General features: G+C 39.2%; 1 protein-coding gene across 2 annotated transcripts; it reads right to left on the reverse strand.

Annotated features, from left to right (window-relative positions):
- Positions 1–1,556: 1,556 nt before the first annotated feature.
- Positions 1,557–22,083, reverse strand: usp28 (ubiquitin specific peptidase 28). Of its 2 annotated transcripts, none has more exons than XM_027273859.1 (26): positions 21,911–22,083; positions 19,960–20,034; positions 18,942–19,062; positions 18,036–18,123; positions 17,464–17,626; positions 14,790–14,876; positions 14,451–14,588; positions 13,504–13,574; positions 13,300–13,376; positions 12,580–12,728; positions 12,341–12,468; positions 12,051–12,146; positions 11,788–11,961; positions 11,472–11,680; positions 11,275–11,345; positions 10,931–11,159; positions 10,432–10,770; positions 9,571–9,701; positions 8,307–8,582; positions 7,774–7,869; positions 7,097–7,275; positions 6,507–6,585; positions 4,770–4,849; positions 4,384–4,507; positions 3,258–3,456; positions 1,557–2,955 (listed from the first exon to the last, which is right to left on the reverse strand). In XM_027273859.1, the coding sequence occupies exons 1-26, from the start codon at positions 21,953–21,955 to the stop codon at positions 2,780–2,782; spliced, it is 3,600 nt and encodes a 1,199-aa protein (XP_027129660.1). In that variant the 5' UTR covers positions 21,956–22,083; the 3' UTR covers positions 1,557–2,779. The 2 variants fall into 2 exon arrangements, with proteins under 2 accessions (XP_027129660.1, XP_027129659.1); XM_027273858.1 differs by having other exon boundaries at positions 19,960–20,037.
- Between the last annotated feature and the right edge of the window lie 121 nt (positions 22,084–22,204).

Below are 22,204 nucleotides of genomic sequence, written 5' to 3' on the forward strand. Positions count from 1 at the left end.
GCCAAAAACACACATAAGAATACATAAGAAAGAATAAGAAAAAGTCATGCTTTGTGTCATTTTGAATTACACAGTAACATATTTATTATATTTTATTTTTCCTCTCAACATTACCTCATTGCTGTTATTGCAACTGTTATTTCAGACATCTACATTTATGTATTTGTTTCACATTGTAGCACTTCAATTTCAACACTTCAGCATTATTTTTTTTCTTCTCCAGCTGGAGGTTAGATGTTGTTGAGGAGAGAACTGAAGAATTTAGCTCTGTTAAATATCATGTCCAAAACATCCTTGGGATATCTTTGGTCATGCTCATGTGCTCATGATGATGACAATGGCAGCACTGTTTAAATTTCTATGAACAGAATTGTGATCCAGAGCTAGTGTGCAAGAGATCACATTACCATGACTTTTGCAAAATGTAATCAAGGAAATGTTCATTCCTCAAATGATTGGACTTCAGATCAGGAACTATGACAGCTGTAGACATATCCTGCATTCACACATCCTGCATCATGCACTCAGCATGTTATGGAAAAGAGAGACAAATGAAAATCAGAACTTAATCTATCCCAGTGCAGACCACAACTCATTTGTATTAGTGTCTTAATCTCAGATTAATTACAACTTTGATGTGCATTTAAACTTGATTAATGGTAAAGACTTCATTTGATAATGAAACAGCACACTATTGTCTCACAGTATTAGAGGGATAGATAAAGGGGCTTATATGGATTTGGGAAGATTATGTGTGCTATTACCAAATAAAGCTGTGAAAATAAGCACTTGTCACCATTAGCCATGCAATGACCAATTGAGTGAATAAGTGGGGGAAATAATGCAGTTACTCATAACCTAATCTGTGAAAGTATGAAGTTAACTGGCTGGTGTGAGGTCAGAAAACAGATATATCTGTTCAAGATAAGGTTGGAAGTATTCCATATTTCTCAAAATGTCAACAAATTTCCTTAAAAGACCAAAACCAACATCACATTAGTCATCTCAATACGTCCTGGCTCCCCTAACTGGTCTATTAGGTTCCTACTGAAGACATAGCTCTTTAAAAATGGCCCTCCAATTTCTCATAAAGAGCCTCTCACTGTAGTTTTTAGCATATCTTAATGTTAAACAGCAGCAAACAGTACTAATCTTTGTTAGTTTTTTTTAATTCATTTTATTTTCAGCTATTTCATGCTCTACTGAGTATATTTATGACAAATGTAGGTCAGCAGGATGGTATATGTTAGGATTTACCCAAAATAAACTCCAGCACCCATGGTTATTATAATTCAGTATAACGTTTCCCAGTGCAACTTACTGACGTGTTCTTAATTTAATTTTTGGACAGCAATTAAAGGAAAGGAACATGCTATAACAAGCTGTAATTGAAGTCTTTTCAGGGATTTCTGGGAAATAAAAATAACAGTACACAGTGTATCATTAACCCTATTCGGAGACATGCATACAAACTATGCCATGGAGAATATAAGGAAAGTGAATATACTGACTTATAGACTGTCAAGTGAGGACAGTCAATAAAACAGGAGTACATAGAGTATTTAAAATGTTTATTGAGTATCATCACAGACTACAAGTGAAATAGCAGTGTGAATTCAGCAGCCAGAAATGGCTGTTAGAGTAGCTCCATGTTTCTGACCTGAAAACCCAGATTCAGAGGATTCATTCATGGTACTGCATTGCATCTGGTACATCAGAAAAAAAAGAAGGACTTAAACTTTTTGTCCCATGTCCTTCCTTTTGAAGGTTTAATGGTTTACAGAGAATCCTTCAAAAGGGAGAGAAGGCACATCTGTTGAGCAAGGTGTTGTCCACCAGGGCACTGTTAAACTTGAATAAAGAAGAATTGCTACTGCATAATAGTTCCAGTACACAGATTTACTCAGATCAGTACATCTGAGCATCTTTCTTTCTAGCTTCACCTACGTGTAAGATTTCCTAGAATTTTGGAAAAATACAAAGTAATATAAAACATATATTTAAAAAAGCTCATAAACAGTATTTGTTACTGTGCAGTAAAAATCTAGTGTTTTTTAAAGCCCTGTCTAAAGGCCTTATTGTGCATTCACACTGCTTAGCAACACATCCACAAATCTTGCAGTCACTTTCTGCAGAGCTGAGTGACAGAGTAAGGCCAATAAAACATATCCATGTCTGAACTTTTCAGTGTGCCAATCAGCAGGTTGGTTTTAGATGGCGCTGATTACAGCTTTATACAACTTTTTAGATCAATGTTACTACGTGGTACGAGAAATGGCCATGACAGTAAGTAATGCGCTCTTGGAGTGGCTACCAAAATGATGCATTCAAAGTTGAAGAGTCAGTGGCAGAAAGGCTAAAACATGGTTTTAAAACTACATTAGGGTAGGCAGTTTTCCGGATCACGGGAGAAAAACAAATACAGTGGGCTACTACCTTTTAGGCATAACCCGCTGCTGCTCAACAGATTGGGGGTTGCTGAGGGTAGTGAAGATAGATAGTTTAGAGGCATCTTGAGGGATGTTTCAGAGGTTTTGGGGTGAAATTGACATAGTCGTAATGTATTCCTGGGGTTGACAACTCTAACACATCACCTATTTACCCCTAAAGAGTGCTTACAGCTTTCTATGTTAAAACATCAAAATGATATGCATGTGCATTGATAAACCAGCAGATAAAATAAAATACATAATTTGGCTTGTTGAAAACTCCACGATCCATCGGCCAAGTTGCTTGCAGGTCAGATGCACAGTTCAAGGAGGATGTTTCATTATGGGCTTTACTTAACGATGACTATCGAGGTGCTGTGGATGGACTCCATGACGGCAGCCAGGCGACTGCACAGGTCGTGTGCCTGGTTGACGTGGACTTTGGGTGGGTCTTTAAGAACTACTGTCTCAGCTGAACCATCCAGGACCCTCGGCAGAAACTCACCCAGCTTCACTTGCAATGAGTCTGAAAACAAGGGACAAGGGTATCAGTGTCAATATTATATTATTAAAAAACATAAAGATATTTTTTAATCTCACAGGATAAGGGTACAACGCACATGTTTACTTTCTGCTAAACATCCTGCATTAGGACACAGTTAAAACAACCTAAGAGTTAATAGAACAATGGCCATGAATCAGGGAGAAGAAAACACACATTCATAAAAAAAAAAGAAAAGGAAAAAAAAGCATACAGTAACATAACAGACAGAGGATTGTAATATAAAATATGTCACTTAGTCAGGGTGATAAAAAATCTAATCTTACCATCCATTTCCTGGCCGAGGCAGCAGCACCAGTGGCTGCGGATGTTCTCCATGGCGTCCCGATCTTCCTGGGATAAAGTGGAGTCCCGGCTCATCAGGTGAAGGCATGGGATGACAGCCTCGTCCATGATGGCAATGCCCTCTTCCACATTGGTCTCCTCACCACTGCAGAACAGCCGTGATGCGCTTTCATTCAGTGCCTGTGTGACAGAGGATGGGGAACATAGTAAAAGTTATTGCCACAAGGTTTCCTCTGTATTTATTGCTACTGTTATTATTATTACTTATTTAGTACCATTGGGATTGCTTTTTATTTACTTATTTACTCACTTCTTTCCATAATAATAATCATATTTTTAATGTTTTCTATTCTAATGATGCTATTTTACACCAATAATTGAACAAATTTTAGGAGCTCACAGAAATTCATTCCACTATGATTGTACCTGTATGATTATATGTGCCCCTTAAATTTAATTAATTTGAAATTGACAAAGCACACTGACAGAACATTAAAAAAATATAATTAGATCAGTTACCCCACATTAAGTGAATACTATTTTTATGCCTCAGGGGTTATTGATAAAAATCTGATACTCTCCATCACCTTAATTATTTTAAGAATAACTTAATAATAATAATTACTGTCACAGAGGTTCTGGAGTATGCCTTTATGTCGCTGCAAGCTAAGAAGTTAAGCCACTGGAGGTCACCAAAAACATGTTTTTCAGTGTGTTCAGATACAGAGTTTGTATTAATGCTGCATAAATTACATACCATGTGATATGTGGTATGAAAACAGTTGTGTAGGTGTTCTGGAAATTTGAGTTTGAGTTTGCTCAGTTCTTATAGAATTGAAGATTTCATCTTTTCCTCAATGCTTTAAGGACATCTCTTTTATGTTGGCTCGCAGACTGGAGTTCATGTTACATGATTTACTGATTTACTACTGTACTTTGTGGTGAGATTGTTTTCTCAACTTCTTGTTTCAAAGTCAGTCAGCCATGAACGTTACATTTTCATACTCTAACTTCATGCAGAGGGACTGAGCTCACTGCTCTTGTGCTTCACCATAATAATAGCACTGTGTCGTTCCACACACTGACAGCAAGAGCTGCCATACTCACAGTGAGGCATTTTCTCCTGTAAACTGCAATAAGAGACTTGTCCATGCCACGTTTCTCTCCGTTCTTCAGCAGGTTGGCGTTGGTTTCATACGCATGAGCCAAGTATGTCAGTGCCTCCCGCATTCTGCAGAACACACACAAAGCAACAGTCATCATGTCGTTCTCTATAAAAAAAACTGAAGTCCCACAGTTAAGAAACGGTAAAAAAAGACGTGGCCTTTTTCTTAGTTGCTATTTTCAGTTTGTGTTAAAAGTTGGGTTGTGTTTTCTCTATGCTGTATGTGCATTATGATTATTGTAACTTTTCTGAAACTTCAAGTTTCAGAAGTAGAAGTGATCTGACACATGCTGGTCAGGTAAAGTGGTGGTGAACGTTGGATACCTACTTCCCATGCTGGTAGTGTTCCAGCCCAGTCAGTAGGTAGACAAACACTGTTCTGAACATCCTGTAGTCATCATGCCACTGCTGTGAGAGAGCACACAGAAGAACCAACAATCACTTCATCTGCTCTTTGCTTCTTTATAGAGGGAAGCTGCAGATCATATTTATGTTTATGACATAAATATGACAGAAACTACTGGCAGAAACTAAATCCAGGTTTTATTTTGTAATAGAGAGAAGGCCCATTTCTACTTTAACTGTCTTTTTTCTTTTTCATTTCAGGGAGATCATTGCATTTCACTCCCTTCTTATAGGATTAGGCTCACATGTTACTGTCAACAAATCTCATGAAAAGACCAAAACAAATACTTCTCAATTTCATTTCATTTGGCTCTCAGCTCCAGGTAAACCGGTTCCTACTGACAATGTGAATTGTTCCTTTTTACAGAACACTGGCTGGTCATTTAGCAAATGTTATTCAGACAGGAGAAAATAGAGCATTTGTTTGAGGCTATTTTTTGCTGTGGATGTGGTGCAGTGGTTAGTATTTACAGCAGTAGAACCGTGTGTGTGGGATCAACTTAAAATAAACTGCAGTGGCCATGTTCACCACAATGAACAAACACGTCTTCCAGTGTTAAATAGAATAATAGATTTTGGAGAGCAATGGAGGTATATGGCACAGGGGATAAACTATATAAGGCTTTGACTACATAGACCATTACTCAAAGCTGATTTTTTATTCAAGTTCAGAAGTCTGGAACAATTGGCAATGACAAAAAAAAAGCTCATTTTCAACTTTTAATTAAAGTCACATCTCTTGTGATTCGGCTCAGACAGTTAGTCCATTTCACTTCTGACTCAAGACATAGTCGCTGTGAATAATCTTGTGGTTACACTGTATATTCAACATCACTAACAAATTATTGATCAATAGCAAATTTATTCCAACGAGAAAATGTTAAACTCCATAACTTAAATGTATTCAGAACATGAGGTATGTGCTGGGTCCAGATTTAGCTGCCATTTGGGCCAGATGTGAATTGAGGTCCAGACTTTGAGAAGCCTTAACGTAGACCATACTTGTTTAAAAGATTAATTCCATGTCGGTCTTTTCATAGAATTTGTCGACAATAAGAAAGACATAAGGGTTACATGCATCCTGCTGGAATTCTAACTACGTAAATCTAAATACACTCGTAGGATCCATGCTTTAACAAACTGAACAGAATCAAAACCTCTTCCATATAGACTGCAAGTAATAATGGGTTTCTATTACTTTGTGGTACTAAATACGATGCTACATAACATTTTACAGCTAGATTCCAGCCAGAATATAAATGTGGTCAGGTTGTACTGTAGTTGGACCACAGATCAGCTACTCTCACAGTTTCTTCACAGGTGCTCTCTGGTGCATAAAACCTTTGGCCCTATAATCATAGGTTGTTTTTTTTTAGTAACAGATGTCTGCCACTTATTTCCTGTCTCTGATGTCTGTTTTTTTCCGTGCTGTTTCAGTTCACTGACATACAACAAGATAGATCTGACGTCTATCTCAACATACATGCTGGAGATTGGTATGCTGCTCCTGAATTTAAATCAATCAAATAAGGCATCAGACACACATTAATTTCCTGTAAAATTATTACAAAAATGGGACAGATTCATTGCCAAAAAGACAAAGAGTATGCCTGAAAATAAGTCATTTGTCCAATAAGGAAGCACGTCTGTTAGACATTACCAAGTACTCATCCATATCCATGTCCTCTGGCTTGATGAGGCGCAGCTTGGATCTGGCCTCTCTCATAATACTGATGGCCCTGCATGTACAGAAAGGTCATATGAATGTATTTACTTACAACAGGATTCAAACAGGAACATTCCCACCATGCTGCAGATCTCTGCTCTGCACACTAGATGGCATCATAGGCATGTTTAATACTGAATAACCCATACTACATGCAGCTCTTCAAACAGTTCATAGAATAAAATGAATAGGAAGAAACACTGTTCCAGCCATGTTTTATCCTAGTTACTCACTTATTTCTGCTTTGTGTACCCACAAAACCTCTAAAACATTGTCTGTTTTCTGACAAATCAATTCATCTCGTCCCCTAATGCTTCTCACAACTTCCAACGTCCAACAGAGGCTTCTCCTTGATCTTGAGGTTTGCGATCAATTTTCTTTTATATTGTCAGCTCCATCTTAGATTGATTGATAACAGCTTATCTGTAGTAACACTTTTATAACATTTGCAAACTCGATCCAATATAATAGACAAATGTCTGAGACTCATCAAGAGGGCCATTTGTCTGCACATCTGCGTATACCTCTCATCGAAGCTCAGGTTGCGGTCAGTAAACTGCTCCAGCAGTGTCCTCTCAATAATGCGTTTGGGTGCTTTGTTCTGGAAGAAGTAGACCAGAGCATGCTGCAGACGACAGTCCTCCTGGGGTGTCGTCTCCTCCTGGGAGAGCTCATACAAGCGCGAATACTCCTCATGGAAGGCCTGAAGGAACAGTGGACTGGTTATTTTAGTTTAAATTGTACTGAAATTTGCCAATATGAACATAGTTGATAAACAGCGCTAGATTAGATTTTATGTCTCAATAGACAAGGTTAAAAAGTTCTTATTAAAAAGTTAAAAAGTTATTGTCTTTGACCTCCTTACATTTTTATGTCTATAGTTATATTTTAGTTTATTTGACAATAGTTTATAAAAAATATATATATTATTAGAAATACATTTTTAACAGGCTTCTCAACCTCCAATAATTAATATGGTATATGTTGCGTGCTGATGAATGAAGGAATTAACTTGCAGCCAGAAGGTCCCTCAAAACTTTTGGATGTTTCTGTGTTTAGGTCCTGATTTTAAAAAATGTGTGAGGAATAGATACGTATTGGGTTGCCCCTAATGAAGGACATACTTTAATGTAACAATATTAATATTTTATGTTGTTAATTATTTTGTGTGACATCGTATTGATGTGAGACACGGCCATACCTTGATGAGGCCAGCCTCAGGGCCTTCCTTATCGAAAACTTGTCTGGCTTTAGCTATGGCTAGAATGACGCCCTGCATAGCTGGAGTCAGCATCATCTAGGAAATGACAAGGTGAAACAAGATTAATGATTATAACACCAACTGGTTAAAAGCAAACAGGTTAAATGAAGAACAGACAAACAAAAATGAATGTATTACTCACATCCCGACAACCAAGAAAGATTGCCTCGCTTTAACATGTAATACAGTTCATACTCAGCAATATTAGTGCTGCAACCAGGGGTTAAAGGGATCTGGAAGGCTAAAATCTAGTGTTACCTGCCGTGGTGGCAGGGGAATGTGACAATTAACCGCATTTATCAATTTTATATAATCTTATGTTTTAAAAGGGGTTTAGAGGGGTTTTAGATTGTTGGACAGACGGGTGTAGAACAGGTTGTGCCACAAACATAACATCACAGTTTAGTTTAAGAATGTGGGCACTAACAAAGTTTAAAGGGCAGCTATGTGGTATTGGCCACTGAGCTACTAACCTCTTCATTGTATCCATCAGCATCAGCTCTCACCATGATCCTGCCCACATTGGGGATCTCCACTTCCGAGACCTCATTCTCAGTCTGTCGCTGTCTAGCTTGAACCACCTGTTGTTCTTCCTCATCCTCCTGCTTTGCTTCCTGCTCAGGAGATTCTCCAGAAGCCTCTGGCTCGCCCTCAGCTTGTGGGCCAGGGCTTGCCACCTGTGTGTCGTCCTTCTCCTCATGGAGGTCAGATGGTGCCTGGTTATTAAACTCTGCTTCAGGACCAGGAGTCTGACAGAGACAGATTTAACAAGATGCATCACTATACCTTCAAACCATTCGCTATCTATATCCGCTTATCCTGTTTAGGCTTTGAGGGTCTTGTTCCTATCCTGGCACAGGACTTAGTGTGCTTATAGTGTGCCTCCATAGATATGCACCTACTTTGACCTACACATCTGTATGTGTTATAAACACCTGTAGAGTGAAGTGAATCTGGAAAACGTCTGTTCAAATACGGTATGTGTTTTCTATCTTAACTCTGATATAAACACAACACCAACCCCCCACTCCAATGCTGAACAAATTGGCTCAGGGAGTGTGTGAAATTCAAAATAGCTACTTGTATCCGGTGAAAGGTTGGTCTTAATATATGCAGTCAGGTGGGTCAGCAGAAAGGCTGCAGCTTTATATATTTGGAAATACACTTTGGGAGTAATTACCTTAACTAAATTACAAATTTTATTTAACACCATCTAATGGAACAGCCTACAAACACTCATATTTCTTAGCTCATAATCAGTCATCAATCAAATTGTGTCAGGGGTGCTGATTTAACTCTATGCTCATTTTTCAGGCTGCGGTTTGTGGTGTCATATTGAACTGCACTGGTGTTTCTGACCACAACAAAAATGATTAGGTGAACATAATATGACATGCTTCTGAACAAATTATTAAATATTAACGATTAAACAAATCAGCTGATAGCAGTAATTACTCCTGACCTTTTACTCTAACTGTACGTTACTCTATGCTCGGCTGACATTAAGCGTGGGTCTCCAACGCTATGCTAAATGGTGAAATGGGATCCTTGACCCAGATGTACACACTTTATTTTTGTGGCCTAGAATTTCTGACCCATATTCTACAGAGGAGGGACAGTGGGGGGGGGGGGGGGGGGGGGGGGCCAGATGTACACACTTTATTTTTGTGGCCTAGAATTTCTGACCCATATTCTACAGAGGAGGGACAGTGGGGGGGGGGGCACAGACATGCCCACCTGACTCTGAAGCTCCTTCTCAGCTGAGGTGGAACTTTGGCTCGGCGCCGGGGTGTCAGTGACTGCTGCACTGTTGGTGCTGTCTGGCTGGCAGCCAGTCTGTGATGGTGGTGGCGCTAACTCTGATTCTTCTGGGGTCAAAAAAGAAAGGGGAGAAGGTACATATGACTGTAATGAAAAGTACTGATGGGTACTTACCATTACTAGCAGGACATAAAATAGCTACCTCTAAGCAATAATACAGTCATAACATAAGGTTTCTAACAATCATATAAAACTAGCCAGACCTCTGCCTTATTAACCTATCAAAGGCCTGAAGAAATTCAAGTGTTGCCTTGACATAGATAGATAGGAGGCATTTTCCTGGTATTTTCCTGACCTTGAAATTCACTTTAACAGTCTGTGTGGTGACCAGCACAGAGTGCAGGTACATTCAAGTCAGCAAATTGTTGGTATTTTTATATTTGAATACAAACCTTGCAGGATTAACAAGAAAGAGAAGCCATTTGCTATCCAGGCCAAAATGCACACAAATGCTACTAATCCCTTTTTGATTACCTCACAGCTTATTTTGGAAATTTCCATTTTAAACCATAAACATTTCCCCAAAAAACAGTACTGTATATTTAGATTTGAAGTAGAAATGAAAAAGGCCAATGATTCCCAATCCCCTGGACTATTTTCTCCAAAAGGTCTTAGGGTTATGTTAAAATCTATGCTAGATTTTTTGTGCCTATACAAATTATTGGGAAGGATGATCATACAACTATCTAAAAATGAACCCAATGGTTGTTAAGACTTAACATAACACAACCATAAAATCCTGGCCTCATTCCCTCTTCTCCAGTCACCACTACCGACCTTCAGGTTTTTGTCTGGGTTCGGGCTCTGGATCCTTCTCTGCTTCTGGGTCTGGTTGTGGCTCTGAAGATGCTCCCTGCTCCTCCAGCTCTTCAGTGGATGGTCCTGACTGGGGTGCTGGTTTAACTGGTGTTTGCTCTACATTGTCTGGACTGGGGTTTGGGGGCTCTGCAGAGGTTGTAGACTCTCCCTGTGGGGTTGCAGTCTGGCAGAACTGCTCCTCCCATTCACTGAGCTCCTGCTGGAACCAGCGGTTATCTTCATGGACGTAGCGCCTGAGGACAGACGGTAGGGAGTCCATGCCATGCAGTGCCTGGCCTGTCTCATCATCTGTGTCATCTGGGTGGATGTGGGATAGTGTCAGTTAATAGACTTACACAATAAAACCCACTTCATGTGTAAATATTGGCCATTAAAGGGGGACTGTACTTTTACTGTCCTAATTTTCTTTTCTAATCAGAACACATAAATATTGATTCATATAGCTGAAAAGACATACCTGTAATAAGGTGGGGTAGCCTGTCATCAATGTACATCAGGCAGTAGGCACTGGCGTTGGTCATGCCCCCAAAAGAGTCTCGTTCCAGCTCCTCCCACGACGACTCAGTGATGCTTATATCATTGTACTTCATCCAGCGCTGGTTGGCATGGTCGTAGATGTAGGCCCAGTAATGACCTGCTGATGCCTGGCCTTCATGGACAAGCACTGCATGGAGTCTGTAGGGTACCTAAATAAGAGTAGAGTAGGAAACAGCATTGAATCCCCATTGTATAAAATACTAAAGCCCTACAAAACAGTGATTTGATTGCTGTTAGGGTGAATTAGGTGAGTGTATGTCTTACCTGGCAGAGACTGTTATCTGAGTACATGCCCTCAAGCATCTGAGTGAGCTTGTCAATGCTGGCCTTTAGCTCTGGTACACACACAGAAACGCACATAAACAAAAAAAAAACAGCTGTTCTTAAAAAGCAATCTTATTAAATCTGAATCTAACTCTGTTAGTGTATACACTGTATTATGAGCATTTGCAATGGAATACCATTTATGTCATTCTCGACTTCAGTCCTCCAACGCTGTAGGCAGGTCTTAACAAAGTGCAGCTCTTCTTCAGTGATGCTGTGGGGAGCTGGGTGTGGTGGGCATTCAATGGGGAGTCTGCACTGGGTGAAGGGCTTGTATATGGGGGTACGCTGGCAACTGGAAACACTGGAAACCAGGCCCTCCGAGGAATCTGCGTCTCCAGGTTCACTGAGGGAAACAAAGACAGCATGAAGAGGTTGGAAGTCTGTGTATTAATTAGTCTTTGGTCAGGGGCCACAGTCTTGTACAGGTCTTTGGTTCTGTGTGTACTCAACCTGCTGTCTTTGGAAATGGCTTCACTGAGGCTTGTAGGAGTCGGTGAAGATGAAGTTGGTCTCAAATCTTCAGCTGGGGAAACATTTGAAGGCTTGGTGGTAGCGAACTCCAGCACAAACTGGAGCATGTCAGCCAGAGGATACTTGGTAGGTCCTGAGCCATAGTTTCTGTAGCTGTGAATAAAGACAGGACACCATTAGTACAATAACTGCTCTCTATTTAAAGTTTTAAAGTCATATCTCAGCTTCAACGGGTAACTTACCACTCAAGTTTACGTTGAAGAGCTGCAAGTTGCTCCTTGAGTTTTTTCACTTCTCCTCTCCTCTCATGGGTGTGTTCTATGTTTTTGTGAAGATATCTGTTCACAGAAAAATCCAGCAATACCCAAAATTGATCAGTACATGTATTTAGGATCCTGGTGAACACTGCTGCAGTTCTGTGTCCTTTAAAGTCATCCCCATGCCTACTGTAGAAGCCTCTTCTTCCATGTTGGAACAAGTGAAAGTGAATGAACTAGCACCTCTATGTTTGTGATATCTGTACAAAGCTCACCTGTCCATATAAATGATTTGTGGAAACTCCAGTTTCTTGTGTATCTTTTCAGGACGGCCGAGCTGGGTGTTGAATTCAAATCTAGACAGCTCAAAAGTCAAGACGGGCGGTAACCTTTTGAACCATCTCTGTAAAGAGAAAATGTGACAGTCTTAGCAAAGCAACAAAAATACCAAAACACTGAAAATACCATATACATAGAAATTATATTTCTGATTAGCCACTTGAAGATGGTTCACCTCGCGGCCAGATGTGACGCTGTGATCTGAATGTAGTGACTCAATCTCCTTCTCAACCATAGCACCTTCTAGGCATTCATCCAGGTTGTTGAAGCCATTGACTTGCAGGGGGTACTGGCCAAACTGCTCGATATTGCACAAAGTCTTACCTAAGAAGAGTTACATAGATGTTGTTATGGAATTTTCTATCCTTAGGTAACACGTGTGGGCCTTGAGGTCCTTGACACTATTAGTTGTTTGGCTTTGACTGGGTGCCACCATATCTCAACACTGTGGTGGCCAGGGTTGAAGAGACCTGTTGCTGCCTTCCTAGACATAATAGATAACTTGCTATTGACGTTCCAATCTGCGTAAACAGACATCTGTGTCTCCAGACTAGAATATGTTGACAATAACACCTCCAAGGGTAAAGACATTCTCTTTGACTAATTATATTCGTATAGTATTTGTGCGTTATCTTTGGGTTTAAAGTCTATCCACCAGCACGTGTTTGGCAGAATGTGAGACCGACTCAGGCATTTCGGATGTACTTTGAGAGTGTTTCAAGCGTCAATAAATAATACAGCATAAGGCATCAGAGGCTCCTGAACTTTCTTCCTTCTTGACCTCACCATTGACTTTTGACTTCAGCAATTTCTCCACAACAGATGTGAGTGATTGAGAACAGAATTCATACTGACTATCATCATGACAGAAAGTCATACAAAACTCATACAATACCCTCATGTCTTCTTTCTGTCACAAAGGTACCATAGAAAAGCTGGACCATGGGATTTTGTTGTTTGTCTTCTGCGTTACTGAAATTAAAACATGACATTTACAGTATTTGTTTGCAGATGTTATGTGTTGTATGTATTGTCTAAATTAGAATAAAAAAAAACAAAACAAAAAAATCTCATTAGATCAACATACTGTATAACTTACTTTCCATTGGCGGCCAGCTGAAATGCATCCTCTAGCCAGTCAAGCAGTTTGTGGGAAAACTCACTGACATCCTAAAATAAATGTCAGAGAATGTAAAATCAAACAACATATATTGGTTAATAAGTTAGAATCAAAGAATCAAAGCAGTAATTAAAACCCAAAATCTTAATGAAAGGACAACTTTTCTAAATGTATGAACCTTAACCTCAGTGGATGGAGTTTGCTCATTTGTCAGGGATATAGCTTAGGTGTACGACCAGTCATCACATGACCACAGTTCCATACTTAGGTCACCTGAGCTACAGTATCTCAAGCCAACTGAGTAAACTCCATCGATGAAGGCCCTATAATGTGCATAAATGTTGTTTAGACGAAATCAATGGCAAACCCTCTTCACACCCCATCAATGTGCCCTCTGGAAAGGCAGTTAAGAGGTAGAGTCTCCCGTTACAAGATGCAGTCTGGGGGTAGGTGGGTTTACAAACGACACATGTTTTGGTTCATGCTCAATCTCACACTCTTTATTTTTCAACCCAAAACACAAATAAAAGCCTCAGTACCTCGTTAGAAAACAAGCGAGACAGATAATAAAGCGAGAGTGAAAAGAGAAAAGGGAATGCAAAAAAGCAAAACTAAAAGGTAATCACTTTACTTAATAATATAATATACACAGTGACAAGTTATAAAGATCAAGCATATTTGTCCTGAGGGACTCTAAACAGTGTAGTGTTGCCCCCCTCATAGATGGTAATAATTGAATAAATTTATTGTTCTCTGGATATCTTGGTTCTATTAAAGTGAACATTAGAAGCAAGAGCAATTTGTTTTCATGCACACTAGTGCTTCTGAGAACAAGCCAGTCTTATGAACGGGCGTCCTCTATACTTAAGGTGCGCCTTATGTTACCATTTTTAAAGATTTTTCATGAGACAAAGAAAATGGTGTACCTGTTGGGCCTCACTGGTCCTGAAGGCATCTCGCAGTAACTCCACTGCAGCTGAAGGATCCACAAACCTGCGAGTGGAGCCCACCATCAGGGCAAACAGACAGCGTAGCTCCTGCATGAAAGCTATGTTCCTCTTGTCCTGTCAATACAAGCTCAGAGTCAACTTCAGCCCCTTTACACTCTCACACAGTGGCCATATAAACAAAAGAAAAACCAAAAGCTTGTGTGCAACGAGTGATGCTGAACTCTTTCCTTTAAATGTATGATTATTAATATACAAACAACGCTCTGCATGGTGCGAGAGAATACTCAAATGTGCTGGTGACAGTAGTTTACTCACAGAATGGCTCTTACACTTCTCCAGTATTCGCTCAGACAGATGGTAGTTGAGAACCAGCCTCTTGAACACAGGCAGGTGGAACAGTGACTGCAACAGGACAGTGAAACAAGGACCATTAATGCATTAATGCATCCTTCCAGTCAAGGTCAGGCATGCTAGATTACCAGCTGGCAGATCATGATTACAGTGGTCATGAATTGTAGTGGTGGTATAACATAAAAGTCATATGCAAAATAAAGTACATGCTTCAGGGTTTTGACTTCAATAAAACATGCACTTTGTGGTCCCGCCTATAAGATCCAGAGATTCTTACGATGCTCCTAATCTTCTGGGGGTAGGTATGAAGCACTCATTAATTATTATCATTAATCAGCAATTATTCTTACAAATGTCTGTGGATGCTTTCTGTAACTACTTTAGCATAGTAAACATAGTAATTAAAAGTAGTATTAATTAATTAATTTAGAATTTTAGACAAAGTGCAGCTTTAAACACTACAGTGTATACTTCAACATTCAGCTATGGTGGTTGCCACTTCATTAAAGTCATCTCAGTGACTTACTAATTTATATAAATAGGATATAATTCAAAATTAAAATATTATTCCAATGAATAAATTCAACATTTCCATGACCTTCAGGGATATAATATAGGATGTAAGAATCTCAAGAACATTAGAAAAAATGATGCACATAATATTCAAAAGCACAAACAGCACCACTTTGTTATAAGATACTTGTTCTTCTCATAATAAACTTGATAAAAGTGATAAACGCATTAATACATAGTCAGATACTCTTATGTGTCATGTGTGGTGGTGAGTGGAGCTTCTGAGCACTTATGAATATCTTGATATATATTTCCATTTGAGTGGGAAATTCAATTACGGCTTATCTGAGTTTTACTGTAATTCATACCACAAAGGATAATAGAGAGAATATGAGCTGACAACTGAATCATGTGGTCACTCAGCCTCAATCTGATAGCATAATTACTTTTTTTCGGGGAGACTGCTTTATCAAGAGTCGGGCTCTTGTTGAACCTACAAAAATCGGTTTAATTCTAACAAACAGCATCAACACCAGCAAAAAACACAAACAAAAGGGTATCATTTGAACACCATTTGTATTCAGACAACACTGCCTCATTTTCCCATTTCTATTCCCACATAATAACCCCTGTCCTTTGGGGGGTTGACTTCTAAATCAATGTAGAAGCATATCTGAGTTCAACAAGAGACAAACAATCACCGTCTCCTCTCTGTCTATTTCAGGCTCCGACTAGGAAGTCTACTGCTCGCTCCATCATCACATCACTCACTATTTAATTATCCGCACGGCCTATGCATCTGAATGAAGTCTCCTGTTTCTACAGAGCCACCTGATAGGCCTGAATAAATTCACTCTGAAATGGACTTGTAATAGAATTAGCATTTCAGAGAAAAACTGTATGTTCTCATCCAACAGAAATATGCCCTCACCTGATTATCTAATAACTCTATTATGGTACAGAGTTGATTAAGAGGTGAGATTGAAGGGAGGTCTCTATATATGCTGTATGTATCTGCAATCAGTTTAAAAACATGTTGGACTTGAAGATCAAATAAAAAAATATATATATAAAAGATAAAAATAAAACACATGTGCACCAGTTTTTTTTAACATTATAGAGACTGGTGAAATTCAAAACAACATTTGCTGACTGCACATGAGGTGCGACACGTTTGACAGACTAAAGTTAGAAGTCTTGAAAAGGAAACTCAGAGTCTATAAACATTTGTTAAGCCAAGAGAGAGAGAGCTATTTTAAGATTTATCTGCAAAGGATGTTAGACCAGGTTGACATTTAGAGGGAGCTTAGTACACCTAACAGACTATATGTTAGGCTTGCACTGTGCAGCTGTATTATCAATTTTGTGCTTTAAATTTTAATACTTATTATTACTCAACCATCACACGTTCACTGATGCCTATCCCACATTTACAGAACACAGCTACTATTAAGTACAGAGGTAAGACAAAACAAAAGAAAAGCAGGTAAACATGTGGTACTGGAGTTGTATGTGTCACAACTTAGTACACTGGATAGAAATAATATATAACTATAAATATAAACCTAACAAATTAAACATAAAAACACTTTCATATGCTACAAGTTTCCACAGACAGCATGCCAGATCCTAACAGAACACAAACAGACCTCTGGCCAGGTTAGGAGGTTGAGCCATATAACTTTGGATGCAAAAAGTATTTTTAAAACAATATTATATAATATTTTGCTTTTACAGTAGCTTCCACAATGTATTATGCATTTGTGTAGGGTGTAAGGATTTGAAGGCAAAAAATGTAAATATTCATTTTAGTATGTATTCATTTTCTACATCAACAACTTTAGTATTACAGTACTATAATCAAGTACAAGTCGCAAATTAAAAATGATAGTCATCAATAAAGATGATATCTAAGTAGATTTCTGAACACAAAGTAGTGTCTACAGAACATGTTTGATAGCATTGTACCTGAAGTATGTGGGTACTGTTTGACCAACAGTGATTGAGAAATAGCACCCATGTTGTGGAGCAAAAATGCCACCCGACTTTGATTGTTGCAGTTTAATTATTTCTCTGGACAGATCCTCATCAATTTGATGTAACCAATCATCCTCCTCATTCTCACCTGGATGACAGCACTGAACCAGCAGGTGTTTCCAACATTGCGAATGCCCACTGGCCAGTCGTCCTGACGGATCCAGTCTCCAGGGCTGCACATCTCACTCTGGGCTTCAGATCTCTTCCTTTTCATTCTTGCTGCATTTTCCTCTGCACTGGCCTCCAGAGCCCTGCAGTACACCAAGTTACCCTTTTGAAAGCATTGACTTGACAACGCTATTAAACACAGGTTAGTTAGTGCTCCCGTCTTGTGTGAAGGCTGAAAAAAACCCAAGACAGAAGCATGGCTCATAATGAAACGTTAAAATGCGAATGTCATGATCATGATTATCATGGACACCATCCTAATTTAGCGTGCTATTGTGAGTGTTATCTTTGCTGACTGTCTTGGCTGTGTAATTGGTCATAACCTTGGTTATAATCTAGGTGGTTTGAGAGCCAGAGAAAAAGAAAGCAGTGTCCACACCCACTGTTTCTATTTTCCATCTTTCCTCCATAAAAGTCAGCTCTAAATTAAAAAACCCAATCACAGTCACCTGTAACAATGAAGCATTGTATAAAAAGCAGGTTATCTTGTACCTGTTAAATTCTCTCTCCTCTTCCTGGGCATTATGGGACTCCTGCAGGCTGAGTTCTATAGCGGTCTGCAATTCATCCTTAGGAAGTCCTGAAGAAACAGACAACAATGTGTAAATCAAGATCCCACAATTCTTTCATGTTCATTTCATGTTTAATGTCTATAGTTCTTTATACAATAGATAAAATATATAGATACAATATAAAATAGTCTCTATGTTGTTGACTTTATTGTCCTTATTCTGGAGAACCAACACACGGAAGTGCTCCGTTGTAACATTTTTACACATAAAATTTGACCCTCAGATATCAAAATCCGACAATACAGACAGCTGTCTGTCTTAATGCGAGGAGATACCGTCCAAAATGCACCATTACACATATTTGTACAGTTACGGTGACCTATGGTGGGTGTAAAATGCTCTGAGAAAGCAAAACGCCCTATCAAGAGCCAGTGTTTAGTTTGTCTGTTCCATATAGAAACATGACTCCATGGACATCTATAGAATTCTAAGATAACAAAAACGTAACTATATAATAATTAATAATACAATAATTCTTATTTTCAGGTGATTATACACTATTGAAAACATAATCACACACGTTATATTCCATTTCTGCCATATTCTACCACTGGACCTATAAGATGTGCCCTTAGTTCCTACATAGTAATTACATGTAAATCTTCTGTTTCTAGTGGTCTAATTTGTTCATAACGATAATACTTATATTACTAACAGACTAATATTCCAGAGTGAATGCGGTAATTACTTATTGATCTGTAATATCCGTTGTCAGCCTTGTGTTAACTTGCTGTTCTATGTGATTAGATTTTGAACATGAAAATTACTTGACACTGGAGTGAATGCAGTCAGAATTTTGTGCATGTTTGTTTTGTATCGAGCGTACTTTTCTGGCCCTCCCAGGCCTCTCCAGAGGTCCCTGATTCCTGGGGTTCTCCAGAATCCTGGACCTCTGCAGTCTGGGTTGTCAGTAGTCCAACAGCATGTCCAATGTCGCCCTGACTGGCCTTAAAGAGAGGGGACAAGGAAAAGACAAGGGCAGATATTCTGGATGTTATTAGTCTGCAGAAGATTCAGTGTTTTAATACACCACAAGAATAAAATACAGTTTAGTAATTAAGAAAAGTGGCCTTCTGTGTTCAAAACCAGTACACCAACATTTCTAATTTTGTATGGGACTATGGATAATGTCTGCATCACAGTCAGCCAGACTGTTTATTAAACTCTTTGTCAATTAGCACTTTTATGAGGTTCCTATTAACTTAAGCTCCTAGGGATTTTTCCATTTGCACTTGTGCTCCAAAACATAAGCAGTAGGCTAGGCTGTGGTGGAAATGTGGCACTCTGTGGGTGCTTTTAATGCAATCAAAGGGTGTTCCTTAAACATTAATTAAACTTTAAGAACAGACAAATGAATTACAATTCGAGAACAGAACAGAAAAGAACAGCAATTTGGCATGATGTTTTGAACAGACATTCACGTTCTCCACAGGATAAATTGTAATTCTTTCAACATGTTTATGCTTATAATGTGACAAATGCTATAGATGTAGGTCACCAAGAACCTTTTCCTCTGACACCATCCTCTGGCTAATGTTGACATTTAATATACCACATGCTTAGGCTCAAAAAGCAATTTTAAACAGGAACTTGGTCATTTGGTTTTCTTTAAAATGAACATTACCTCACAGAGCTCCAAGCATGGCTGTAGGTTTCTATGTTTCTATGTTTTTAACTCAACTTTCTCCCTGTCCTGTAAACATGTTCCCATTATCAAGGTGGGGTAGAGGATGGACTGGCACGCACTGTGGCAAAATAACCGCACACTACACACAAGGGAAACATCATCTATTGCCTTGTTACACATTGGTCAGAAAAGATGATGATGGTTTCTTATGTCTTACGTTCAAGGCACTGTAGAGAATCTGCGGGTCCTGGATGCCCGTGATCTCCTTCAGCTGGTTGATCAGCATTTCGCTCTGCTGAGGGAAAGGATTGGAAAAAATGGAAAAGTAGTCACACAGGGTTTAACAGGATTAAATGACCAAACTAGCCTATGTAACCCATGTTTAACTCTTGTAGTAATTAGCAGATATTGCACTTTTTGCCCATAAAAGGCCCACTTGCAGTCCAAACTGGAGCCCATGTGGCACCAGAGGATAATAGCTGAAGTTGGCCTCACTCTTAGCCAGTGACCTTAATAGACACATGACTTATACATGGAGCTGAAGGACAAATGTCCAAATGCCAATCTGCCATGCCTATATTGAGGACCACATGTTGGTGGAGTGAAGACAATGGCTTAATAAAACCAAGCCAAACTCAGCATCAAAGGTTTGACATTTGAAGGATGTCCCCCCCCCCAAAAAAAATTGTCATTTTTACACTAGATTTTTGTACCAAATGGTTAAACAATGGTTAAACCGAATGTGTTATTTACTGAGGTTTGGAAGTCCTGGTAACTGGTTATGAGTGGACAGAATCAGACTAGCTGTTTCCCCTCCTTTCCACTCTTTCTGCTAAGCTTAGCTATCTGGCTGCTCGTGGTAGCTTCTCCACAAATAAGCGTATTTCCCAAACTGTCTAACCATTCCTTCGATTCAACTTATTGACGATTTGAAGAAAAAAATTTTTATCAACAAATTATTTGAGAAGTGTATCCTTGTTGTAGATGACATGTTGAATATACCATTTTAGGCTACTGTTTCCTATTGAGTAATTTAGTGGGGGCTGGGTGCAACCAGTGGTGTGCCATCTCACCAAACATGACAACAACATCCGTTTATCCGCATTTAGACAGGTAAACACAAACCCTCAAACGCCGTCATATGTTTTGAGCTCATAGACACAGACATGAAGAAAGAAATAACATGCTGAGTGAGAAGCACTATATTAAGCCTGCTGCCCCAACAGCAGGTGGACATGTCATGGTATCTCTCTCTCACATACACACACACACACACACACAGGAAGCCAAGAGCAGGCTGACCAGACTTATATGGAGTCCGGGGGCTATCTGAGACCCTCTTGGTTAGCCTCTATTTTGGGCTGCTGACATGGATAGCACAGGCTTCTGTTTATCATTCCACTCACCATGCCACCAGACCTGAGTGACAAAGGCACTGGGTGTCTCTCTCTCTCTCTCTCTCTCTCTCTCTCTTTCTCTCTATCTCTCTCACACACACCTCCTATTTCAATACCAGACAGAAAAAAAACAGGCGAACATTATGAATTTTATGACAGTTTCTACAGTATGACAACATTAGAAGCTCATGCACTGTCTGCTGAAATACCTGTTGATAAAACATCCAAAGCCAAACACTGATGAGAAATGCCAATGTTGAACTAAAAAAAAACAACTTCCAAATGAATCAAATAGCCTGTTAATGTAGGCTATTGAATGAACTATGGCAGGCTTACAGAGACTAGCAACTGAGAACATAAAAACAAGTTCATTTATTAAGCATTTGCTTCATATTAACTGGATATGTTACTTCTTTTTCAGATCAAATGCGGGATACTAATATGTATATTAGGAGCCTGAAACTATCTAAGCTTTTCTTTGCTCATCCACCACATCCGACTTGAAACAAGTAATTCATTTATTGTAATAAGAGCGGTTTGGTGTTTTTTGTGTTTGCGGAATTCAAAAGTTATTTCTAGACATTATGAAACATTATTATTATTATTATATTATTATTATTATTATTATTTGCCCCGCTTTTACATAAAATTACGTCAAAAAGTAACTTTAAATTTGCGTGTTTGGGGTTAGTGAGAGGGGTTAGTGGCATTCCGATGCAAACATGTCACTTAAGTTAAGTTAATAGAGCTTCCATCATCCTTTGCGCTCACCGAGTTCGTTGAGTTTTCTCCATTTTCAGTCTGTTCACCTCTCATTGCAGACAAAACAAACAAAAAACAACCCCGGTTTTCTTGCTGTTTTCCACAAATGTTCACTGCCCTGACTCCAGAGTCAAACCGACGTCCATCTGTCAAGCGCCGAGAGCCAACAGCCAGCTGCGCGCGCTCACCTGTCAGGGCCCGCGCGTGCACCAGAGGGCTCGCTAACATTAAGGTGTTGATATTCAAGGCAGAAGCAGAAATCAAAATGATCCATGATAAACCGAGGAAACTTATCAATCAATG

Source organism: Larimichthys crocea, chromosome XXII, assembly GCF_000972845.2.
Source record: "Larimichthys crocea isolate SSNF chromosome XXII, L_crocea_2.0, whole genome shotgun sequence".
Lineage (NCBI taxonomy): Eukaryota > Metazoa > Chordata > Actinopteri > Sciaenidae > Larimichthys > Larimichthys crocea.